The 22,592-nt window shown below is 42.8% G+C and overlaps 1 protein-coding gene across 3 annotated transcripts; it reads left to right on the top strand.

Moving 5' to 3' along the window:
* Positions 1 to 40: 40 nt before the first annotated feature.
* Positions 41 to 19,189, top strand: keap1a (kelch-like ECH-associated protein 1a). 3 transcript variants are annotated; one of them, XM_070547196.1, is made up of 12 exons: positions 41 to 233; positions 3,843 to 4,528; positions 10,922 to 11,121; positions 11,229 to 11,385; positions 11,722 to 11,814; positions 11,891 to 12,037; positions 12,116 to 12,222; positions 14,521 to 14,650; positions 14,759 to 14,955; positions 16,866 to 17,071; positions 18,114 to 18,290; positions 18,392 to 19,189. In XM_070547196.1, the coding sequence occupies exons 2-12, from the start codon at positions 4,316 to 4,318 to the stop codon at positions 18,571 to 18,573; spliced, it is 1,809 nt and encodes a 602-aa protein (XP_070403297.1). In that variant the 5' UTR covers positions 41 to 233; positions 3,843 to 4,315; the 3' UTR covers positions 18,574 to 19,189. The 3 variants fall into 3 exon arrangements, with proteins under 3 accessions (XP_070403297.1, XP_070403298.1, XP_070403299.1); XM_070547197.1 differs by lacking the exon at positions 41 to 233 and adding an exon at positions 265 to 3,761; XM_070547198.1 differs by lacking the exon at positions 41 to 233 and having other exon boundaries at positions 4,392 to 4,528; positions 11,236 to 11,385.
* The last annotated feature ends 3,403 nt before the right edge of the window (positions 19,190 to 22,592 follow it).

The raw sequence follows: 22,592 nt of genomic DNA, 5'->3' as shown, positions 1-22,592 counted from the left end.
CTTCTTTCTCCTCCTCCTCCTCCTCCTCCTCTCCGCCCAGAAACACAACCAGCTACTCGTTGATCTCTACTCGACACGTTTTCCACGAACAGAGAGGAGCTCGGTTACTCGGTTTTTCCACAAAAAGCTTCCACTTGCGACTCGAGGAGCTCACGTTCTGCCGTCCGGAAATCGAACCGGGTCCCGCTGGGTCCTGTTGTTGTGAAGGAAGTCCTGACAGCAGGTTCTAGCAGGTGAGTGAACCAGCTACAGCGGTTCCTCTTCTGCACTTACAGTTTTGCAGAGTGTTTAAGCTGCGCTTTTTATAATCGTAAACATTTATACTGCTGTTAAATTAAAAAAAAAACATGCTTTCTTCTGGATGTATTATTATTAAAAATGATTTGATTGTTATTGTTTGTTTACGGTAATTCAAAAGCCATACTGGAAACATCCTCGTTAATTCTGCCAGTTATAATGAAACAATTAAAACATTAAGAAATAAATGTTTATTTAAAATATAGCATTGAAACAATAGCCGATGGAAGGAATCGATCCACACATTTGTATGATAAAATATCTAATGTGTTTGGGATTCATTAATAGTTTAATTAAGGGGGGAGGTGCATAGTTTGGACTTTTAATATTTCAGGTTTCAGTATAAAACAAACACAATGCAGCTCTGTGTTATTGTTCTGATGATCATCTCCTGTTCAACCTGTGCACGTTGTTTGTAACGCAGCTGATGCCCCTCTTATGTTTGGCCAATATGGTTGTTTTGAATCGATTAAAACCACCGATAAAATGTTATTTCTACCATGAATCCTCTATAGAACTTGTCTTTTCCCCAAAGTGTTGCAGGATTCTTTTTTTATTATTATTATTGTTAAATTCATCCATGAATAAACTAAGTCGAATGAAATATTTAAAATCAATGATGAATTAAGCCTTAAATTAACAAATACATGTAATTTTGTTTCTCGTTGTTTAATCTACCTATTGCAGTCACACACACACACCCCCCGCCCCCCCCACCCCCGGCACACACACACACCTATAAAACATCATTGATGTATTTAAGTCAGAACTGATTCTAGTAGCACTGCAGTGTTCAGTCAGGCGTGGCCAGCACAACTGGCAACATTTGCATTTTTTATTTCAGAAAAAGTTAAAAAAAAAAAAAAAGCTCCAGGGCTGCAACACTTCTTCAGTCTGTGGTGTTATTTGACTTTTCTGTTGTTCTTTTGTCCGTATGACAGACGGAATCAGAAATGATTTGTCAGATAACGTCTCGGCTTGAAACAGTCCAAAAGACGTTTAGTCATGGTCGTTCAGCGGGATTTATGCTAACAAAGCTGGTGTGTGTGCCGCGTTGTGAGCATAGCGGTCAGCAGATTTAGTCCTTTATGCAGAACGGATCTGTAAATGGTTAACTCTCCTTCTGCCTGTCGGATACATTTTATTATGTAAATTCGACAAAGCAGATCAGGGCGAAAAATAAACAACAACAAAGTTAAAAAGTTACAAGGAGTCTCTGTTTTCAGTTGAAACACTTTGATTTAGATTTGCTGCTGTTCTGAAAACTCAAATGTAAGAGTGTGCATCTATTTTTAGGAACAAGCAGTCTTCTTTGTTTGCTTTTATGCAAAATTTGTTAAACTGATCTTAACTGATGTCTGTGTATCATCATCAAACTCTGTATTTTTGCTGAATTAATCACTGTCTTTCTCTTATTTGATCTCATTTTCTTCCTGCATTTGTTCTGCTCGCCTCTGCTGAGTTGTTTTCCTCCATTTCTGTTCTCCTGACAGCTTTTGGTCATATGATCTGGCTGACTAGCCTCAGGGTGAGATGGGAAAAAGCCAGAAGCACAGCAGACTCGGGTGTGCAATTCTCCAAAGCTGCATTTTTTTCTCTTTGAGCCACCTTTAGATGTCTGCATTGAAACATGCAAAAAAAATCTTACGTTTTGAGTGGTTTTCTTCCATGTTTATTCCAAGATTTTACGTAAAAGTGTCTTTCTTTATCTTCCGGCAGAAATCATAGATGTTCTGAAACGGATTTAAAACCTTCTTTTCTAAAGAAAAACCAAACTTATCCAAAAACTTTGCATTTTTATAAATTTTAAACTCAATGTTTTCCTAAACATTCAATAATCTTCAAGTCAGGGGAAATTGAATAATAATATCAGACACTTATTTCTAAAAGAGGTTCGAGTTTGTCCCGATTAATCTAGTTTGGATTAGCCTTCACAACTTCGTCCCAAACTTTGCTCTGTCTCCTGATGAAGTCTGTGAGCAGCCTACGGTTAATTCAACTGAGAGTGCATTCATGGTATTTTAAATATATCTTGTGCTCAACGATGATCCTTTGCTTCTCATAATCAAAAATGTGAACTCAGTCAAATTAGAAGCTAAATTAAAGCATGAATCTAGTTTCTTGTCAGGGGACACCATCTAAAGGTAGAAGACATATTGCACCTTTAGCCCTTCTCAGCTTCTGCGATTACGATTATGTTCGTTCATGATCGCCCACCTCTAGCCGACCAACAGAGCTAAACACATGGTTTTACAATTATTATTCTCATTTTATGCTAAAATGTCACCAACTCTGCATCAGTCTGTGATTCACATCTGTATGTAAGCAGATGATGACCCGCACTTGTATAGCGCCTCTCAGAGTAAGGACTCCAAAGCGCTTTACACTACAGTGTATCATTCATCCATTCACACACACAGCTGCCCTGGGGCGCACTGACAGAGGCGAGGCTGCCGAGCACCGGCGCCACCGGTCCCTCTGACCACCACCAGCAGGCAAGGTGGGTAAAGTGTCTTGCCCAAGGACACAACAGCAGAATTCTCTGTCTGTAGCCGGGATCAAACCTGCAACCTTCCGATTACTGGACAGCCCACTCAACCTGTTGAGCTACTGCTGACCCAATGCTTAGTCTAATGTTTAATGCTAGACGCTAATGCTGAGTGGTGCTTGAATCAAAATACATTAGCTAAAACTTTAAAACTTTACATCTTGCCTGTAATATATCAAAGTACAGTGGAAGACAATCAATGTAACTGATTAAGCATAAATAATTCCTGAAAGGGGAAAACCCTGGAATGCTGAAGCACTTCCATGCAACTGTGTCTGCAAGCCTGCAGAATGCCATTTCTTTTGCAGTTGCACAATTGCAAATAATTCAGTAGGTTTTTTTTTGTTGCAAAAAATGAAGAGAACACCAAATTTACAAAGAATCAAATAAATAATGCAGATTTTATGATGGTAAATGGTGGCAAACTAGTGAAGCCCTTCAATCTGAAATAAAAATAAATAAAATGCACAAAAGAGCTTTAAAGTGGTGTTTTAGCATCATTTGACTCATTTAAAGTTGAATTTAAGGTTTAATTTCAGGATGTGAAATGACAGCGGTCACTTTTCTATAGAGAAAGAGACGAAGTGGAGTCATTTGTTCAAAGGAATTCACAGATTATTGTTTCAAACAAAAAAAAAATTCTGTACTAAAAACAAAATTCATTACACCCGGTTTAAAATAGCAATTATAACTTTAAAATTTGTCTCCTGAGGCTTTGAATAAAATAAACCAAGTTTTTGGTTAAAAAAAGTCCTCTAATGTGTCATTGTTATTTAACACTAACCATCTCAACAGTTGTTTGTAGAGATTTAGGGAGATAACTGTGAAGGCTCTGGGTGCTTCCTGTGGTGATGCACTGAGTGCAGCGGTTCTATTTTTGCTGCAAGGAAGTGAAACTAGAACCTGCGACTAACATGTAAAAAAGAATCAAATCTGATTTATTTACTGTAGCTTATATTTTATATCTCTTAAGTCTATCTCTCTTTTCTCTTTACAGAATCGTAACAAGAGTAAACCCCTGCTCGAACACACACCTGTAAAGCACTTTCCTTTTGTCTCTTGGAGAATAATCTCAGCCTGCAAACCCGTGAGGCACCGTGGTGGATTCAGATCTGGAACCAGAACCGGATGGTTTGTTGTGAGATCCATCTGATGTTGGAGCTTTATTGTCTGGACAAAGATGCGGGACCTTTTTTCAACATTTTAACCTCAACTTGAGTATTTTTTCTTCCTTTGAGCTGCTCGCTCGGCCTTTAGTGGTCCCTAATGGGATGCTTTGTTGATGCCCCTCATCAACTGACTGAATAGATCTCTCATTTTTGAAACATGAAGAGAAAAAGATAAGTCCTCGCTTTACAATTCTGTGACAGATTATCTGCTCACAGGGAGATAAGAGCAAGCACCTTGATTTGTTAAAGGATCTTTTGCCCCCCCCCCCCCCCCCCCCCAAAAAAAAAAACAAAACAAAACATGCATTGCAGACAGAGGAAGATGCGCCCCACGAGTGACTCTGACTTCTCTGCTATCGTCGTTCCCTCCATGCGTGGGTCCGGGTACCTCGACTACACTGTGGAGAACCACGCTTCCAGGTCCCTGTTGGTCATGGACGAGTTTCGACGGCTCGACTTGTTGTGTGACCTGGTGTTGCACGTCACATTCAAGGACAGGGCCATGAACTTCAAGGTAACGACTATTAAAATTGAGCTGAAGCTTTTTTGAGCTTTTTTGTTAGAATATAATTCAGTGTAGGTGTTAATGTAGTGTTAGTCCTCTTATCTATGAATAATAACCCATAAAACAAGTGATGGGTTTACGCTTTTCAGAATGGTTGGGAACGGAAATGAAGGAGGTCAAAATGAGGTGTACATTAACTTGTGACGTCATATACACTTAACTCGGCTTCAATGCCACAGCTGCATTTGATTGGCCCATTTATTTCATCAAACTTATTTTTCTTCTAAGTTGAATTGCATATCTATATTTAATATCCTTGTCCATCCATCCATTCATCCATCCATCCATCCATTTTCATCCGCTTATCTGGAGTCAGGTCGCGGGGGCAGTAGCCTAAGTCGAGAGGCCCAGACTTCCCTCTTCCCAGCCACTTGGGCCAACTCCTCCGGGGAAATCCCAAGGCGTTCCCTGCCCAGATGAGAGACACAGTCCCTCCACCGTGTCCTGGGTCTACCTGTAGGCCTCCCCCCGGTTGGACGTGCTGGGAAAACCTCACCAGGAGGCATCCTGGCCAGATGCCCGAGCCACCTCAACTGGCTCCTCTCAATGTGGAGCAGCAGCGAATCTACTCCGAGTCCCTCCCAGAAGACCGAGCTTCTCACCCTATCTCTAAAGCCGGGCGTACACTGTGCGACTTTTTCACTTTTTTGAGCCGATTTTCCAGTCGTGCCAGAATCCACAACATCGGGGCGAGTTTTGCGCCGAGCAGTCGTGTAGTGTACAGGGGGTTACGAGAGGCGATTAACACCACGTGACCAGCTGCCGATCAGCAGTCGTGAGCTCGCACAGACTTCTGGCGTGTTTAAAATTTCGCTTGCCCCTCGTGAGGGTATCGCACTGTTGAAGCGGCGCTGCGAGCAGCTGCGACCCAAAAAGTATCAGAACCGCTCACGGCGCATGCGCAATCCTGCATCAACACTGCTCGCTATTTCCCTAATAACACATGCTGTTCGTTTTTGTTTCTACACGTTTTTTAGTCACAAAGATTGTCAAGAAAGCGTGTTTGTCGTGTTCATGTCAAATTAAACTGATCACAAAACACAGATTTACTTTCTTTATTTCGTTTTCCTCATCCAACCCCCATAAATCCCTGTGTGTCCTGCAGCACTCCCGAAGGACAACAGGCAAGACAAGACAAAAAAGTCTGACGTGTTGAGTACAAACTGCTATTTTTAGCATATTTTTAGGGCCGACGTGTTGCTACCAGACGTACAGTGTGAGCAGTCAGGTCGCATCCGAGAACTGGGTTGTGCAGTGTGAGCACATGACTCGTGAGATCTGCTCTGCGAGGAAGTCATACAGTTTGAGCTGAAGCTGAGTGCTACGAGTGAAAAAGTCGCACAGTGTACACCCAGCTTAAGGGAGAGCCCAACCACTCTGCGGAGAAAACTAATTTCTGCCGCTTGTATCCGCAATCTCGTTCTTTCGGTCACTACCCAAAGCTCATGACCATAGGTGAGGGTAGGAACATAGATCGACTGGTAAATCGAGAGCTTTGCCTTCTGACTCAGCTCTCTCTTCACCATGACAGAACGGCACAACGCCTGCATCACTACAGATGCAGCACCAATCCGCCTATCGATCTCACACTCCAACTTTCCTTCACTCGTGTACCCCGAGATACTTAAACTCCTCCACTTGAGACAGGACCTCATCCCTGACCATGGTCTCAGATTTAGAGGAGCTGATTCTCATCCCAGCTGCTTCACACTCGGCTGTAAACCACTTCAGCGAAAGCTGAAGATCACGTTCTGATGAAGCCAACAGGACCACATCATCTGTAAAAAGCAGAGACCTGATCCTCAGGCCACCAAAACGGATGCCCTCCACACCTTGGCTGCACCTAGAAATCCTGCCCATAAAGGTTATAAACAGAATCGGTGACAAAGGGCAGGCTTGGCGGAGTCCAACTCTCACTGGGAACAAGCCGGATTTCCTGCTGGCAATGCAGACCAACCTCTTGACACCGGTCACACAGGAACCTAACAGCCCGTATCAGAGGACCTGGTTAGGGATGGGTACCGAATTCGGTACTTTTTAAGGTACCGACCGAATTCCATAGTACCGACCGAGCACCGATTCACGTCATTTGAAACGGTGCCTCGTTTCGGTACCCGTCCTTCATAACGAGAACTTGCCAAGACAGCTGCGCATGCGCAAGAGCGTTATGTCGTCGGTCCCTGCGAGCAAGTTGTAAACAGAGCAGCATGGTAGAAAGAACGCACGCTAACGCTTGGGTCCACTTCACTAAATGTGATGGTTAACTGGGTGATGAAACCAGCGACAGACAACGATCTAAGTGAGACATCCTCATCTTAATCTGCTCCGGTAGGTAAATAAAATGTTTAAGATAGCATTACCTTGATATGTTAGCTTCCGTTTCGCTAATGGTGCGTTCGCTTTCTCCTCGGAACTTCGAATTTCCGGCTAGAAGAACATGAACGCGCTCTAAAGTTTGGCTTCACTTTACTAAATGCGACGGGTGATTGGGTGAAGATTAAACCAGCGACAACGATCAAAGTGTGAGGCATCATCGTTTTAATCTGCTCCAGCAGTTAAATAAACTGTTTAAGATAACGTTAGCTTGATGTTAGCTTCCATTGCCACCGTTGTTATCAGCTAATGGTGAGTTTGCTTTCTCCTCGGAAATTCTAACTTCCCAGTAGGAAAAATCAAATGAAAAAAGACGGCAAAAGGAATGAAGATACACAGTAAATTTAGTTCACAGTAAAGCTTCAGTTTGATTATCAGCTTATAAAACTACAAGGACGATGTTAAAATACAAACAGTTGAATGTTATTTATCATGATATTTATCAAATATTGTTATATATTGAGAAAAATATATATTTAATTATAAAAGAGAATTAAAATAATAAACACTAAAAAGTATCGAAAATTGGTACCGTTAAGTACCGGTATCGATTCGTAGGTACCGGGAATTAGTACCGGATCGATTCAAATGTCAAAGGTACCCATCCCTAGACCTGGTACCCCATACTCCCAGAGTACCCCCCCACAGGGCCCCCCGAGGGACGCGGTCAAATGCCTTCTCCAAATCCACAAAGCATGTGTAGATTGGTTGGGCAAATTCCCACGCACCCTCCAGGATTCCCCTAAGGGTATAGAGCTGGTCCAGTGTTTCATGGCAAGGACAAAAACCACATTGCTCCTCCTGAATCTGAGGTTCAACAATCCAACGGACTCTCCTCTCCAGAACCCCTGAATAGACTTTACCAGGAAGGCTCAGGAGTGTGATCCCCCCTGTAGTTGGAACACACCCTGCGGTCCCCCTTTTTAAATAAGGGGACCACCACCCCGGTCTGCCAGTCCAGTGGGACTGTCCCCGATGTCCACGTGATATTGCAGAGCTGCATCAGCCAACACAGCCCCACAACATCCAGAGCCTTAAGGAACTCCGGGCGGATCTCATCCACCCCTGGAGCCTTGCCACAGAGGAGCTTTTTAACCACCTCAGTGACCTCAGCACCAGAGATTTGAGAGCCCAACCCAAAGTCCCCAGACTCTGCTTCCTCACTGGAAGACGTGTCGGTGGGTTGGAGGAGGTCTTCGAAGTATTCTGCCCACCGATCAACAACGTCCCAAGTGGAGGTCAGCAGCACACAGTCCCCACTATAAATAGTGTTGGTAGCACACTGCGTTCTCCCCCTGAGGCGCCGGATGGTGGACCAGAATCTCCTTGAAGCCATATGGAAGTCTTGCTCCATGATCTCACCAAACTCCTCCCATGCCCTGGTTTTTGCCTCGGTGACCACCCGGGCCACATTCCGCTTGGACTGTCGGTACCCGTCAGCTGCCTCTGGAGTCCCACAGGCCAAAAAGACCTGATGGGACTCTTTCTTCAGCTTGACAGCATCCCTAACCGCCAGTGTCCACCAGCAGGTTTTGGGGATGCCACCACGATAGGCACCGACGATCCTGTGACCACAGCTCCGGTCAGCCGCCTCAACAATGGAGGCACGGAACAAGGTCCATTCAGACTCAATGTCCCCCGCCTCCCCCGGAACATTTTGGAAGTTCTGTCGGAGGTGGGAATTGAAGCTCCTTCTGACACAAGACTCTGCCAGACGTTCCCAGTAGACCCTCACAATACGTTTTGGCCTGCCTGGTCTGACCGGCATCCTCCCCCACCCTCTGAGCCAACTCACCACCAGGTAGTGGTCAGTTGACAGCTCCGCCCCTCTCTTCACCCGAGTGTCCAAGACATACGGCCGCAGCTCCTCGTTTTCTCAGTAAAATATATTTTTTGCACCAAAATAGTATAAAATACCAATTTCTGTCCTCTTGTTGTTGGTTGTCAGCTTCAGAAGTAGTAACAGCCTTAATTTTAGCCTTTTAATGCTTTCTAAACAAAGGTTGCACACCATTATTGCAGTAATGCATGAGCTGGATTTTTTTTTTATTTCAAATGCAATCTTCATTATTTTGCTTTTTTGTCCCAATGATCCTAGGAGCTAAGTTGCCTGAGGCTTTATGCCTCTGGTAGGGTCACCCATGGCAAATAGGTCCTAGGCGAGGGATCAGTCAAAGAGCAGCCCAAAGACCCTTTATGAAGAAAAATATACATGGAAACCGTGTTCCCTCACCTAGACGTGGGTCACGGGGGCTCCCCTGGAGCCGGGCCTGGAGGTGGGGCATGTTGGCGAACCCCTGGTGGCCGGGCTTTCACACATGGAGCCCGGCTGGGCACAGCCTGAAGAGGAAATGTGGGTCCCCCTTCCCATTGGCTCACCACTTGAGGGTGGGGCCAAAGGGGTCGGGTGCAGTGTGTGATGGGTGGTAGCCAACAGCGTAGTGGCAACCCCTGAGTTAGAAATGCTGTCAAGCTGAAGAAAGAGTCCTATCAGGTCTTTTTGGCCTGTGGGACTCTAGAGGCAGCTGATAGGTATCTGCAGTCCAAGCGAACAGCGGCTTGGGTGGTTGCTGAGACAAAAACCCTGGCATAGGAGTTTAGTGAGACCATGGAGCAAGACTTCCGCATGGCTTCCAGGAGATTCTGGTCCACCAACACTGTTTACAGTGAGGACGTTATACTGCTGACCTCGACTCGAGACATTGTGGATCGGTGGGTGGAGTAGTACTTCCTCAATCCTATTGGCACATCTTCCAGTGAGGATGCAGAGTCCGGGGACTTTGGGTTGGACTCTCCAATCTCTGGGACTGAGGTCACTGAGGTTGTCAAAAAGCTCCTCAGTGGCAAGGCTCCAGAGATGGATGAGATCCGTTTGGAGTTCCTTAAGGCTCTGGATGCCGTAGGGTTGTGTTAGCTGATGCGATTCTGCAATATTTCCTGGACATCGGGGGCAGTTCCACTGGATTGGAAGACTTGAGTGGTGGTGCCCCATTTAAAAAGGGGGACTTTAGGGTGTGTTCCAACTACGGGGGGATCACACTTCTGAGCCTCCCTGGTAAGGTCTATTCAGAGGTTCTAGAGAGGAGGGACCGTTGGATTGTCAAGCCTCAGATTCAGGAGCAATGTGGTTTTCGTCCTGGTCGTGGAACACTGGACCAGCTCTATACCCTTAGGAAGGTCCTGTCCTGGAGGGTGCGTGGGAGTTTGCCCAACCAATCTACATGTGTTTTGTGGATTTGGAGAAGGCATTCGACCATGGAGGGGGCCCTCTGATATGGGCTGTTAGATCCCTATATGACCGATGTCAGAGCTTGGTCGGCATTGCCGGGCTCGTTCCCAGTGAGAGTTGGACTCCGCCAAGGCAGCCCTTTGTCAGCGATTCTGTTCATGACTTTTATGGACAGGATTTCTAGGTGCTTCCAGGGTGTTGAGGGCATCCATTTTGGTGGCCTGAAGATCGGGTCTCTGCTTTTTGCAGATGATGTGGTCCAGAGAGTACCTAAATGTAAAATAAATTGGTTTCTTGTAGGTTTAGGGTTATGTTTTATGCTGTTAACTCGATGAAATGATCTAATGAATATAAAATTGGGTAGTTTTGTTTCTGATAAACTATTATTTAAATAATTTGGTTTAGTTTTTGCCACATAAAATTAAAAGATGTAAAAAATAAGATGAGGTTGTACAAGATTACTATTAAATGCAAAGTTTTATTTAATATTTCATCATTAAAATATTGTTTTGATGTATCGATTGATCATTTAAAACTTGCTATATGCCCCACGTTGCCAAAGCCAAGATCTTTTTGACTGTCGTGTGTGTGTGTGTGTGTGTGTGTGTGTGTGTGTGTGTGTGTGTGTGTGTGTGTGTGTGTGTGTGTGTGTGTGTGTGTGTGTGTGTGTGTGTGTGTGTGTGTGTGTGTGTGTGTGTGTGTGTGTGTGTGTGTGTGTGTGTGTGTGTGTGTGTTTTCAGGTTCACAAAGTGGTGCTGGCCTCATGTAGCGCCTATTTCAGAGCCATGTTCACCAGGGGCTTCAAAGAGTGCAGCGCCTCTGAGGTCACTCTGCGTGACGTATGCCCCGAGGTGGTGGGAAGACTGATCGACTTCGCCTACACCGCCCGCATCACCGTGGGAGAGAAGTGTGTGTTGCATCTTCTTTTGGCTGCCATGAGGTGAGCGTGTTTAAACAGCAGGGGAGGAAAATCAGGAGTCATTGAAAACAGGTGGAAGTTCAGAGTCTTCATTTGTCACGACGCTGTTTCTTTTCCCACCGTGCAAGATTTCAGATGGAGGATGTGGCCAAAGCTTGTTGTGATTTTCTCACCAAGCACCTGGAGCCAGCTAACGTCATCGGCATCGCCCGCTTCGCGGAGGAAATCGGATGCTCAGAACTGCACAAGACGTGCCGAACATACATCAACTCACACTTCAGTGAGGTGAGGTGCACAAGGATGCCACAATTTCAATGTGCAACACTTGGCTCTCTTTAGGTTCTGAGTCAAGTCATTCTGTGTTTGCTGCAGCATCTCACATTACAAACACAAACAACTGAAAATATTTTCCCACCAAATTACAACCTTAAAAAGACCACACAGCTAAAAAAGTTAGTTTACGAAGATCCCGCAGAGCATTGCATATTTTTAACAGATTTGGATAGATGATATGTTTTTATTCATTCAAATGATAAAACATGAAATTACATTTCAATCTAGCTAGATTTCATGCATAAGAATCTGCATGCTGCAACCTTTCTGTATCTTTCATCTCTTCAGGTGACCAAAGTGGACGAGTTCTTTAGCTTGTCTCACTGCCAGCTGCTGGAGCTCATCAGTCAGGACAGCATCAAGGTGCTCTGTGAGTCTGAGGTATGAGCAATCATCATAAATAACATTGTCCTGCAGTAAACCCCGACTGAGTGATAAAAACTGACCTGGTGATCAGGTGTATAAGGCCTGCACGGACTGGGTCCACTCCGACATGGAGAGCCGAGCCCAGTATCTACACGCCCTCCTGAATGCCGTTCATATTTACGCGCTGCCTCCGAAATTTCTAAAGAATCAGCTTCTGTCCTGCCCCATCCTCAGCAAGGTAAACCCCGTCTGACTCCTGCTTGAATGGTTGACAGAAGAACTCTTCACAACTCTTCCTCCTTTTCTTTAACTCCAGGCCAATTCCTGTAAGGACTTCTTGTCCAAAATCTTCCAGGAAATGACTCTGATGAAACTTCCTCCTCCACCAATCCGAGGAGCCCAACTCATCTACGTGGCTGGCGGGTACAAAACTCCTGTTGCCTTAGCAATGGATAAACGTTTGAGTTGTTAGGTAGATCCCAGCAAACTATTAAGGTCAGTCAGATGGGTTTAGTCAGACGGACAAGAAAGTGACCCAGTCTGCCACCCAGTGGCTGGTCACACACTACACTGGTGCTTTCAGGAGCAAATTTTACATTTATTTAATAAATGTTTTATTAACATTTGGGTTTCGTTCTACTTATGCATTTTTCTCCTGCACTGTCCCCTGTTTTTTTTACTTGTAAGTCATATAAAAGCACCCCAGCTGCTGTAAATATGTCACAGTTTAAAGTTTAACACCACTATTCAATTCAATTCAAGTTTATTTATATAGCGCCAAATCACGACAAGAGTCGTCTCAAGGCACTTCACATAATAAACATTCCAATTCCGGTCAGTTCATTAAGCCAATCAGAAATAATGTTTCCTATATAAGGAACCCAGCAAATTGCATCGAGTCACTGACTAGTGTCAGTGACTATACAGCAATCCTTATACTAAGTAAGCATATAGTGACAGTGGAGAGGAAAACTCCCTTTTAACAGGAAGAAACCTCCAGAGAATCCTGGCTCAGTATAAGCAGCCATCCTCCACGACTCACTGGGGATCGAGAAGACAGAGCAGACACAGACACACGCATGCACGCACGCACACACACACACACACACACACACACACACACACACACACACACACACCAAGCAATGTGTCACTAACACACTAGCTGCTGGAAAACACAGCTTGACTCAAATAGTTCCCTTTCTCAGTTGGTAGACCAATGTTTTAGGTAGGATTTGTTTAAATTATAACAGGTCAGCATTGAACAGAATTAATAATGATGCAAAATCGAATCAGTATTTTAACATTCAGTCACTCACATTAGAAGGAGTCACCGCTTGTCTGGGAAAGGTGCTGGATCAAAAAGTGGAATAAACAAAAAAAGAATCCGCACACTTCAATCTGCGATGACCTTCATCAGGAATTGTGATGACCTTCATCAGGTCTCTGACCGAAAGCTTAACCAATAAACTCCTACATCGCAGATTGAGGTGTGCGGATTCTTATTTTGAACATTCAGTCAATCAAAAGGGGCGATGCAGCCTCAAAATTAGAAAAATCAATAATTACGAAACTTTATCAAAATATGTATTTTTTTAAAACACAGTTTATCAGCAGCTTTAATCAGTGCAATTAATAATGCTTTATTAGGATTTATGACAAATGAAATGACAAGTTTTAAGTTTTACTGTTTAATTTAATATGAAAAGTAAATGAATTCATGCAGCCAAACAGCTTTCCTAAACAGACAAGATGTTCTCTCAAAGGTCAAAAGCAAACGGAGTTAATATCATCATTAGGGGTGTCAAATTATTTGGTTAAGTAATTCAGTAATTGCAGTCATATTCAGTCTGATGTGTTTTTAATTGTGTTTAGTCTATAATCTAAAAGTTAATGTTTCTGCACGTGGGCTTCCGTGATAGTAGAGGAGCGGTGAGTTTAGAAATCATGTTTTCATCCAGGTCCTCGTTTTTATTCTCTATTCAGAGACTGGGTAGATGGCTATGTGTGTGTGTGTGTGCGCGCGCGCGCGTGTGTGTGGCTCAACAAGTCTGTAAATGTAGCTTAATTTCACCACTGATGTACGTATTTTTCAGACCCTGTTTTGTGCGTCAGCAAACTTTATAAATGAGGTTCCTGATGTTTTACTTTTATTTTCTAATTATTGGAGATTGACAAAAAAGAAGCAGCAATATCCAACTTGCTTGTCAAAGTAACGGATGCATTTGGGATTAGAATGTAAGTGTCTGGGACTGCTTCTATTCTAGTCTGTTAAACACAGTTAATGACTTCATGAAGCCTAATGTCTGCCACAGTGACATCATGACTTTAAGTCAAAATACCTCAAGATAAGTGTTTTTATCAGAAATGTATCTGAGATTTAAAAAGACATTAATTAGATTAATTAGTTTCAGACCATAATTAATTAATCTCTACTTTTTAAATTTCTTGACAGTGCTAATTATGATATATTTGGGTCAAAATTTTCACCTTCAAATGTAAGAAAAAATCAGGCAAAAGGAATAAAGCACAGAAAAAAATATATGTCTGGGTTGAAGCTGTTTAAAGAATAGTTACATTGGGTGCCGACGTGTTTTTTTTCTCCCTAAAGCTATTTATTTTCCACATTATATGTGAGGTTTGAAGTCACATTTCCGCACCTGCAAGACAAAATTTCAGGCTGTACCTCAAATTCATTTGAGCCTTTTTTTTTCTGATCAGATACAGGCAGCATTCCCTGTCCACAATGCAGGCATTTGATCCCAAAAGGAGTGTTTGGCTAAAACTAGCCAGCATGGGAACGCCATGCAGCGGTCTCGGAGCCTGTACGCTGTTCGGACTCATCTACACTGTAGGTTGATTCAGAAATTTCATACCAGCTAAGGAATAGAAATTCTTTTATTTTGTTAGTCCACTTCGTCCTGAGTCAGCTGATTTTAGTGTTTGTGCGTAATTGCAGGTGGGAGGCAGGAATCTGTCGTTACAAAGTAACACTGATTCCAGCTCTCTGTGCTGCTACAACCCCATGACCAACCAGTGGAGCCAGCGGGCTTCCCTCAACACCCCCAGGAACCGGGTGGGAGTGGGCGTGGTGGACGGCTGCATCTACGCTGTCGGTGGCTCTCAGGACTCCGTGCATCACAACACGGTGGAGAGGTGAGACAGCTAAAGTTTTATTTACCTGGATTAATGCAGCCATCTTTTTTTCTGTTTGAAAACTTAAATACGCCTGAGGGAGGTTGAGAGGGATTACACAAATACCCGCCAGTAAAGGCGTTAGCCGCATTAGCAGGCTCATCAAACTGCATGCACTCTTTCAAAACATGTTGGGACAGGAATCCCAGGAATCTTGATGGGAATGCTTTTATATCCTACTTTTCGTTGTTGACATGGTTTAATTTTGATCATTTACTAACAAAATGTTTATCAAAAAATGACAATTAAACGAAAACCTGCATTAAATGTGACCTTAATTTTGGTTTTATCTATAAAATTAGGATTTTTTATTTTTTTTATTTATTTTTTTGCACCGTTCAAAAACATGCAAATCACAGCAGAATCACCTGCTGATAGTCTCCTAATTAAAAGTTAGAAAATGGTAAAAGCTAAAGTTACTGTGCAAACTGAAACATCAGATAAGTTTCAAACAATAAAATAGTTTTTGTTGGCAGAAAAAAAAACTTTAAACAATTGCGAGCATCATGCAGGAGGTCCTTGTTATTTTTGAAATATGAAAAAAAAATAAAGAGTTGCCTTGCTGTTAGCCAATCAGAGATGAGATGTCAAAATATCAGAAAATAGCACTTGGGCAACGGTGGCACAGGAGTTAAGTGCTCACCCCGTAATCGGAAGTTTGCAGGTTCGAGCCCTGCTCAGTTTGTCACTGTCGTTGTGTCCTTGGGCAAGACACTCAACCCATCTTGCCTGCTGGTGGTGGTCAGAGGGACCAGCGGCACCCGTGTACGGCAGACTCGCCTCTGTCAGTGCGCCCCAGGACAGCTGTGGCTACAATGCAACTCATCACCACCAGAGTGTGAATGTGTGTGTGTGTGTGTGTGTGTGTGTGTGTGTGTGTGAATGGGAGACTGACTGACTGACTGACTGTGTTGTAAAGTGTCTTAGGGGTTCCAGGACTCTAGAAGGTGCTATTTAAAATACAGGCCATTTCCCATTTGTGTCATGTTCTACTGTCCACCCCTCCTGCTCGCTTCCACTTCCTGAAACAGAACGAAAGAGCTTTTTCCCCACAGATTGAATCATAAGGTTTTAATTTGCAGGTGAAACTAAAAACAAATGTGAAAATGATAATAACCATAATAATATTATTATTAATAATAATAGTAATAACAATAATGATGATGACAATAATAGTAATTCTTTTTATTTAAAAGCACCTTTCAAGGAACACAAGGACACTTTACAGCAATAAAACCAACAACAAAAGTAAAGCTGGGCGTTAAGATATGACCAAGTTGAAGGAGGTAACGAAGAGAAGGGGTCCCAAGACAGAACCTTGTGGCACACCTTTGACAACTGGGGAGGGGTCTGATCTGAAGGATTTGAGCTGTTTGAAGAGAGAGGTTTCTGTACTGTGAGTGGGGCGAAAACCACTTTACAGAAAACTGAATCTGATGTGTTAAACAGTGCATGTATTTAATATTTTAGGCTGGTAGATAAAAGCTTGGTATTTCTTTCTCCTGTGGTGAGATTAGTGTAACACTATCCAGACAAATCTTCAGGATATTTTTCTTTTCTTTAAGTATTTTTTAGAGAAGATGGTGCAGAAGTGTTCTCTGATGAGGTGTTCAGGACAGCATGCTCGTCTGTCTGTTACAACATCCCTGGCTTTAAATAAAGCTTGTTAATATTTGCCCAGCGTGGTTGTTGGCTTAGACTAATCCACTCAAAGGTGACTGGCTCTTGTTGATTGAGAAGGTTGTTGCTCACCGGCACACCTCTCCACATCACTTTAGTGTCTGCAGCACAGAAACGCTAATTAACTTTCATTAATTGATGTTATTATATTAGAAATAGTCATCAGAGAGTGACTTGTGTTTGTCCTGCAGGTGGGATCCAGAGTCCAATCGCTGGTCTTTTGTCTGTCCCATGTCGGTGGCTCGTCTGGGGGCTGGTGTGGCAGTGAGCGGGGGGTGTCTGTATGTGGTGGGGGGATATGACGGACAGACCCGCTGGAACACCGCTGAGAAATACCAGCATGACACCAACACGTGGCACCAAGTAGCTCCCATGAGCACCATACGCAGCGGACTGGGTGAGCGTCTTCATGTGAAAAGAAAACTAATTATTTTCATGCAAAAGCTGCCTTTTGTGCAGATTTAAATCTTTCTAAATGTCCAAGCAGGGACAGAAATGAACTTTTCCCCTTTCCTAAATAACTAAAAAGAGTAATTCTGATTTACAAACCTTTAAATTTATATTACCTTTTACAAAACTATAGTGCTGGGGAAATGTTTTTCCATTTGCACGAAACATGATATTTTTAAGATTGGAGATCTCTAAAATGCTGCAGCCTTGCTAACTAGCCGTTATCTTATTAAAACTCCTCAGAAATTGTTTTACTGCAGCAGAAACGTAACTTAAAGCCCTGAATCCTTTCTCTAGAACAGTGGTTCCCAACCTTTTTCCCAAGGGACCCCGTTTTTTACCAGTAAAATTTTTGACGACCCCCTCCCATTCTCTCTTCCAGTACAAACATTATTAAGAAATGATAAAATGGTTCAAGCACATTTTAATATGCTTTGATTTAACAGATAACAGTAATAGTAGGCTCCAGTACAGAACAAAGTCATTAACAAAACCAAACAGAGCATAATGTGCTTGACAGTTTGTATTACTTTTCTGAACACATTGTTTCTTGTAAACACTGATAAATCAATCATTCCTTTTAATAAACGTTTGACACATAAAAAATACACTGAGCAAAATGTACTTAAATGTGTATATTACTGTTTATACTAGATTATTTACTGTAAAGGCTGTGATTAATCAACCAGTCCTATCTTTAATGAACTTTTGACACTTCAAAATAAAACAGTGAGCTGAGCAAAATGTTCTTAAAAGTGTGTTACATTTTCTGTACTAATTATTTCCTGTCTTAATATCAGTAAACTTTTCACTCATGAAAAAAAAGTGAGCAAAATGTAGGCTATAAACAAGTAATAAATGAAGTTTTAACCCCTTAAAGTGGAGAGGTCCTGGCGACCCACCGGGAGGCTTTGGCGCCCCCTTGTGGGGGTTGGGACCCCCAGGTTAGGAACCACTGCTCTAGAACACTCATCTGTTTGTTTTTGCAGGACTTGTGAGCGTGCACTCTTACCTGTACGCAATCGGAGGCTATGATGGGCGGAGCCAGCTGTGCACAGTGGAGCGTTACAATACTGTGAAGAACATTTGGGAGCCCAGAGCCTCCATGCAGCACTGCCGCAGCGCACATGGAGTCACAGTCCACACGGGGCGCATCTATGTCTTCGGTCAGTTCTGACACTGTTAATAAAGTTCTGACGGATGATGAGAGGGTCTCGTGTAGATGTCGTTCAGCTCCCTAATGGTTCCTACTCTGTTTTTATTCTAGGAGGTTACAATCAGCACGGTTTTCTGTCCAGTGTCGAGTGCTACTGTCCTGAAAGAAATGAATGGACTTACATCACCGACATGCCCATTGGATTCAGCGGTATGGGTGTCACTGTCACCATGGAGCCGTGTCCCAGCTGCCTGCCAGAACAAGAAGAAGAGGATGAGGACATGTCCAAATAAGAGGAAGAGATTGATTGAAGTCTTGTGTGAAAAAGACGTTCGTTGCAACTCAATGAATTTCTTTTTTCTGCATTAAATCGGACATTTCCTAACAGGAGGACGCTCCCTTTTCCTTAAATGTTTCATGGATATCGCTTCTTGGAATAAGAGCACAGTATAATTCCCATGTCTGTTTAATATATATATATATATATATATATATATATATATATATATATATAAATTCATTCAGCACAACCACGCACAAACTACATGACTGTATTAAATTATTCAGTTCATTTAGGCAAAAGGAAACTTGCATATTAAGACATCCCTGGTGGAAGACTTAAATGCTGCTTATATTTTGTAATATTTGTAATTTTCATATGTTTCCTGTCTATTTGGTGCTCAGATTTGTGTAAAAATATATTGAGCATCATTGAATGTGCTAATTTCTACTTCATCTGAGTGATTTTCCTCATATCTTCACATTGTGGATGTAATTTCAAGCTGCTATTGTAATAATTGGACCTGTTTCCTGTATATATAGTCTTTTATCTATGCACACACATGTATGTCTTAAACTAATGTAATCACATGAATGTGTATGAGTTTTAAATATTTTTATTTAAGATTAGTTTGGCTTTGTTGCCTTTGTTTTACCACTAGATGGCGAAATAATTCTAAAAACTGCAACTAAGCAAGGTTCACACTGTGACACAATGGAAGGCTCCCTAAAATGTGACTTAAATGTGACCTTTTTTTTGTTCCATTTAAGCTAGTCGTCCATGATTGTCTTAGTTTTTGACTCCTAATAGTTGGAGCTAATCAACCTCTGTTCTTGTGGTCCTCAAGAACCAACACAAGTCATCAACCACAGATGTCATTTGTGTGTTTACCTCTTCCTCTCTGCGCTGCTGGCCTCTATCTCCTCCGTGTCTCACCTGTAATTATCCCAGTAGGCCTCTGAAACAAAAAGTCCAGGACTGAGCTGTTCCTGATGAGAAATGTTCTGAAGCAAATGAAAATTTCACCTCTTTTTCTGAGATAATGGACAGGGTGTGTGATTACGCGGTCTGTATATTTTTTTTTAGCCTGTCTCAAATATTGACAGAGCAACCTGTTGGACAGCAAGTTGGAGCTGAGGAGGAGGAGGAGGAAGCAGCATCCCTTTGGTTGTGTGTTCGGGCCCTAGAGAGTGTGAGCGGAACCAGAAAGTAGAGGGCTCTTACTCACCAAGAGCAAGTGACTCACATGGCGAACGCATGACGCAGGCATTTCATACAAATTTGCACTTGGTTACACAAATACACATGTGCCCGTGAACAAACATGCTTTATCTTTAGCCCGTCGTGCACAGACACACTTGCATATGCGCGTGTGCGCCCTTGTGCAAAACAAAGCTGGCCGTCTCTTATTCACAGGCTGTGGAAACAGATTTGCCTCAATGTGTTCATTGTCTCACGAGGGGAGGGAAGAAACGAGATTGGTAGCATTGTACGGCGGGCAGAGTTGTCTTCTGAGGAGAATCAGTGGAGGGAAATTAGCACACATGCAGATGTAGCTGTTGTACATCTTCTGCATGCTCGCTGCACTGACATCGAACAGTTTGCACATCCCCAAGAGGAGCTGACGGAGTCGGAATCTCATTCTGAGAAACACAATGACCAGAAAGAGGCTGACGTTTTACAAGAAATGCAAAAAAAAAACAAGCTGCTTTGTTGGTATCAAATAAGACCTGTATCAGTCTAGATTATCAACTGGATATTGAGCTGAGGTTTTGACTGCGTGAAATCAACTACTTGCACATAAATATGCATGCTAAGATCATGAGATCAAAAAGTAAGCCGGAACTTCCACTTGCTCTGAGTAGAGTATGTTTTTCAAAGACAAAACGTGAAGAGGCAGCTTGTTCCAGCGCTAAGAACCACAGTAGGGCTCACTCAGAAGGATGGGGCTTATTCGGCCTTATTTAGAGCCGCACGCAGGCAGGAGGTCAAATCGAGGATCCACAGGGCCTGAAGGGGGGGCTTTAAAGCCACTGGGCCCTACACACATGTAGGTGTGACCTTGGGAAGTGATGACCTCATCAACATCCCTGCCTGCAAAGCTAATCTGTTTCATTCTGAAGGATGCTCTTGCAATGGAGCCACTCATGAAGGTGACATTGGCGGCGGTGGAAACACGCCCCAACGAGGCATGCAACAACGCGGATTAAAAGTGCTCCAGATGCATGTGAGCACGCCTGTATGAAGACACAGAACAACATTTAGATGTATAAACAGATGGAGACTGCTGCAGCAGGTGCTTCACCCTGATGCAGAGCTGTGTTTCTGCATTTTTGTCAGACACGTTTTATTATCAGACAAAGATAATCTGACCAAGTACAAAATGCAGTTTTTAAATTGTGATTTTATTCATTGAGGAAGCGGAGACCGAAACCAATCTGACTACATGTGAAAAAGTAATTGAAATCCAAACTTAATAACTGGTTATTAAGGCTGTGGAGGCCTTTGTTATTACTGGTACTGAGTCTCTCAATTCACCGTGGAGAGATTTTGGCCCAAGTTTACACCGTTGTATTAATTCAGTCATATTTCCGGCATCAATAATCCAAATTAAGGTCACAGGTCAGGAATCCCTGGTAGAGAGTAACAATCATGGTTCCACTGGTTTGAGAAAAGCAGCCCCTGACCAACATACTACCACCACCATGTTCACCTGTCTCCCATCTTTGTGATTGTTGAATCATGACCTCTGACTTTACCTTAACTGAGCTTACAGTGCTATAGATGTTTTTTAGTTCTTGAATTTCTTTTAACACAAAGCCTGATATGTTGCTTTTTAAGATCTTTTAGCATTCTTCATGCTGTCCAACAGGTTCTGTTCAAGTGATTTTAGTTTTTCAGGTCTGAGTTTTCAGACCTGGGTGTGGTTAGTGAAACTGAACTCAGCTTTCCAATGAATGTGATTCACAGCAGATTTAACTTGAGGGGGGAGTAATTACTTTTTCTCTTAGAGCCAGGTTGGATTGAATAGTTTTTTTGCCATTTCTAAATAAAAAATTGAAAGTGAAAGCTGCATATTTATTTATTTATTTATTTTATTTAGCACATTCATTGAGCAGTTACATTTGTTGTATTGTTTCAAATTTCACAACATTACAACAACAATTTGGTCATTTTTGCATGAAATGTCATTGTTGGTCTAGCTTGACAATAAAGCAAAAACAGAAATAATCTGTAAGCGAACAAATATGTCTTCACAGTGGTGAGAGGATCTGCCCCTAAATGTTGCTTCACTTTTTGCATGCTTTTGTGCAAGTTTAAATTGGCGTGTTTTGCATTTAGTTTTGTGTGATTCATGCTGATGCCCAGAAGAAACTTCAACAGTGACATTACTACTGCTCTCACGCTGCAGGCATGAATGTCCTCACCCACTCTTTTGCAAACAGATGCCCTTGAGCAAGGTACCTCCAGCCGCAGCTATCAGATGCAGAGTGGATAAGATTGACAAGACTGCATGAGCGAAGTATGAGTTTGACACAGAGCACAGACATTCATTGAAAACTCTGAGCTGTAGGTATTTTTGACCTTTTATGAAGTGGGTACACACTTGTGCAGGTATTGCTGATCACTGAAGGCTGACAAACAATTAGAGGGAGGGAAATATAATTTTTTGTGAGAAATTGTGCCAAAGATGAGTGGAAACCGCGTTTATGGTTTTCACAAAACTTTCAAACAGCATCTAATATAAGCACACATTTCCTAAACGACCCCTGAGGTGACATTGAATAGTCCTGACATGGTTACACTTTGTTTGTTGAAGCCATATCTTGGTTTTATGTGGTTGTTGTGTGGCTGGTGATGGGAGCCTGCCTGTTGTGAGCATGTAGTGCAGCCGACTGCTCTGTGCCTTCCCTTCAACTGTGTTTCTCTCTCAGACTCAGAGGAAAGCATGAGTGGACAGTTTCAAGCTCCCCTCTCGCTGAATTGATTCTACTATGGGCCCTCTAGAAACATGGCGCCCAAGCGCAGGGG

The sequence above is a fragment of the Nothobranchius furzeri genome, chromosome 18 (genome assembly GCF_043380555.1).
Source record: "Nothobranchius furzeri strain GRZ-AD chromosome 18, NfurGRZ-RIMD1, whole genome shotgun sequence".
NCBI lineage: Eukaryota > Metazoa > Chordata > Actinopteri > Cyprinodontiformes > Nothobranchiidae > Nothobranchius > Nothobranchius furzeri.
The sequence above is the reverse complement of the archived record's forward strand: the minus strand, read 5'-3'. Positions and strand labels throughout refer to the sequence as shown.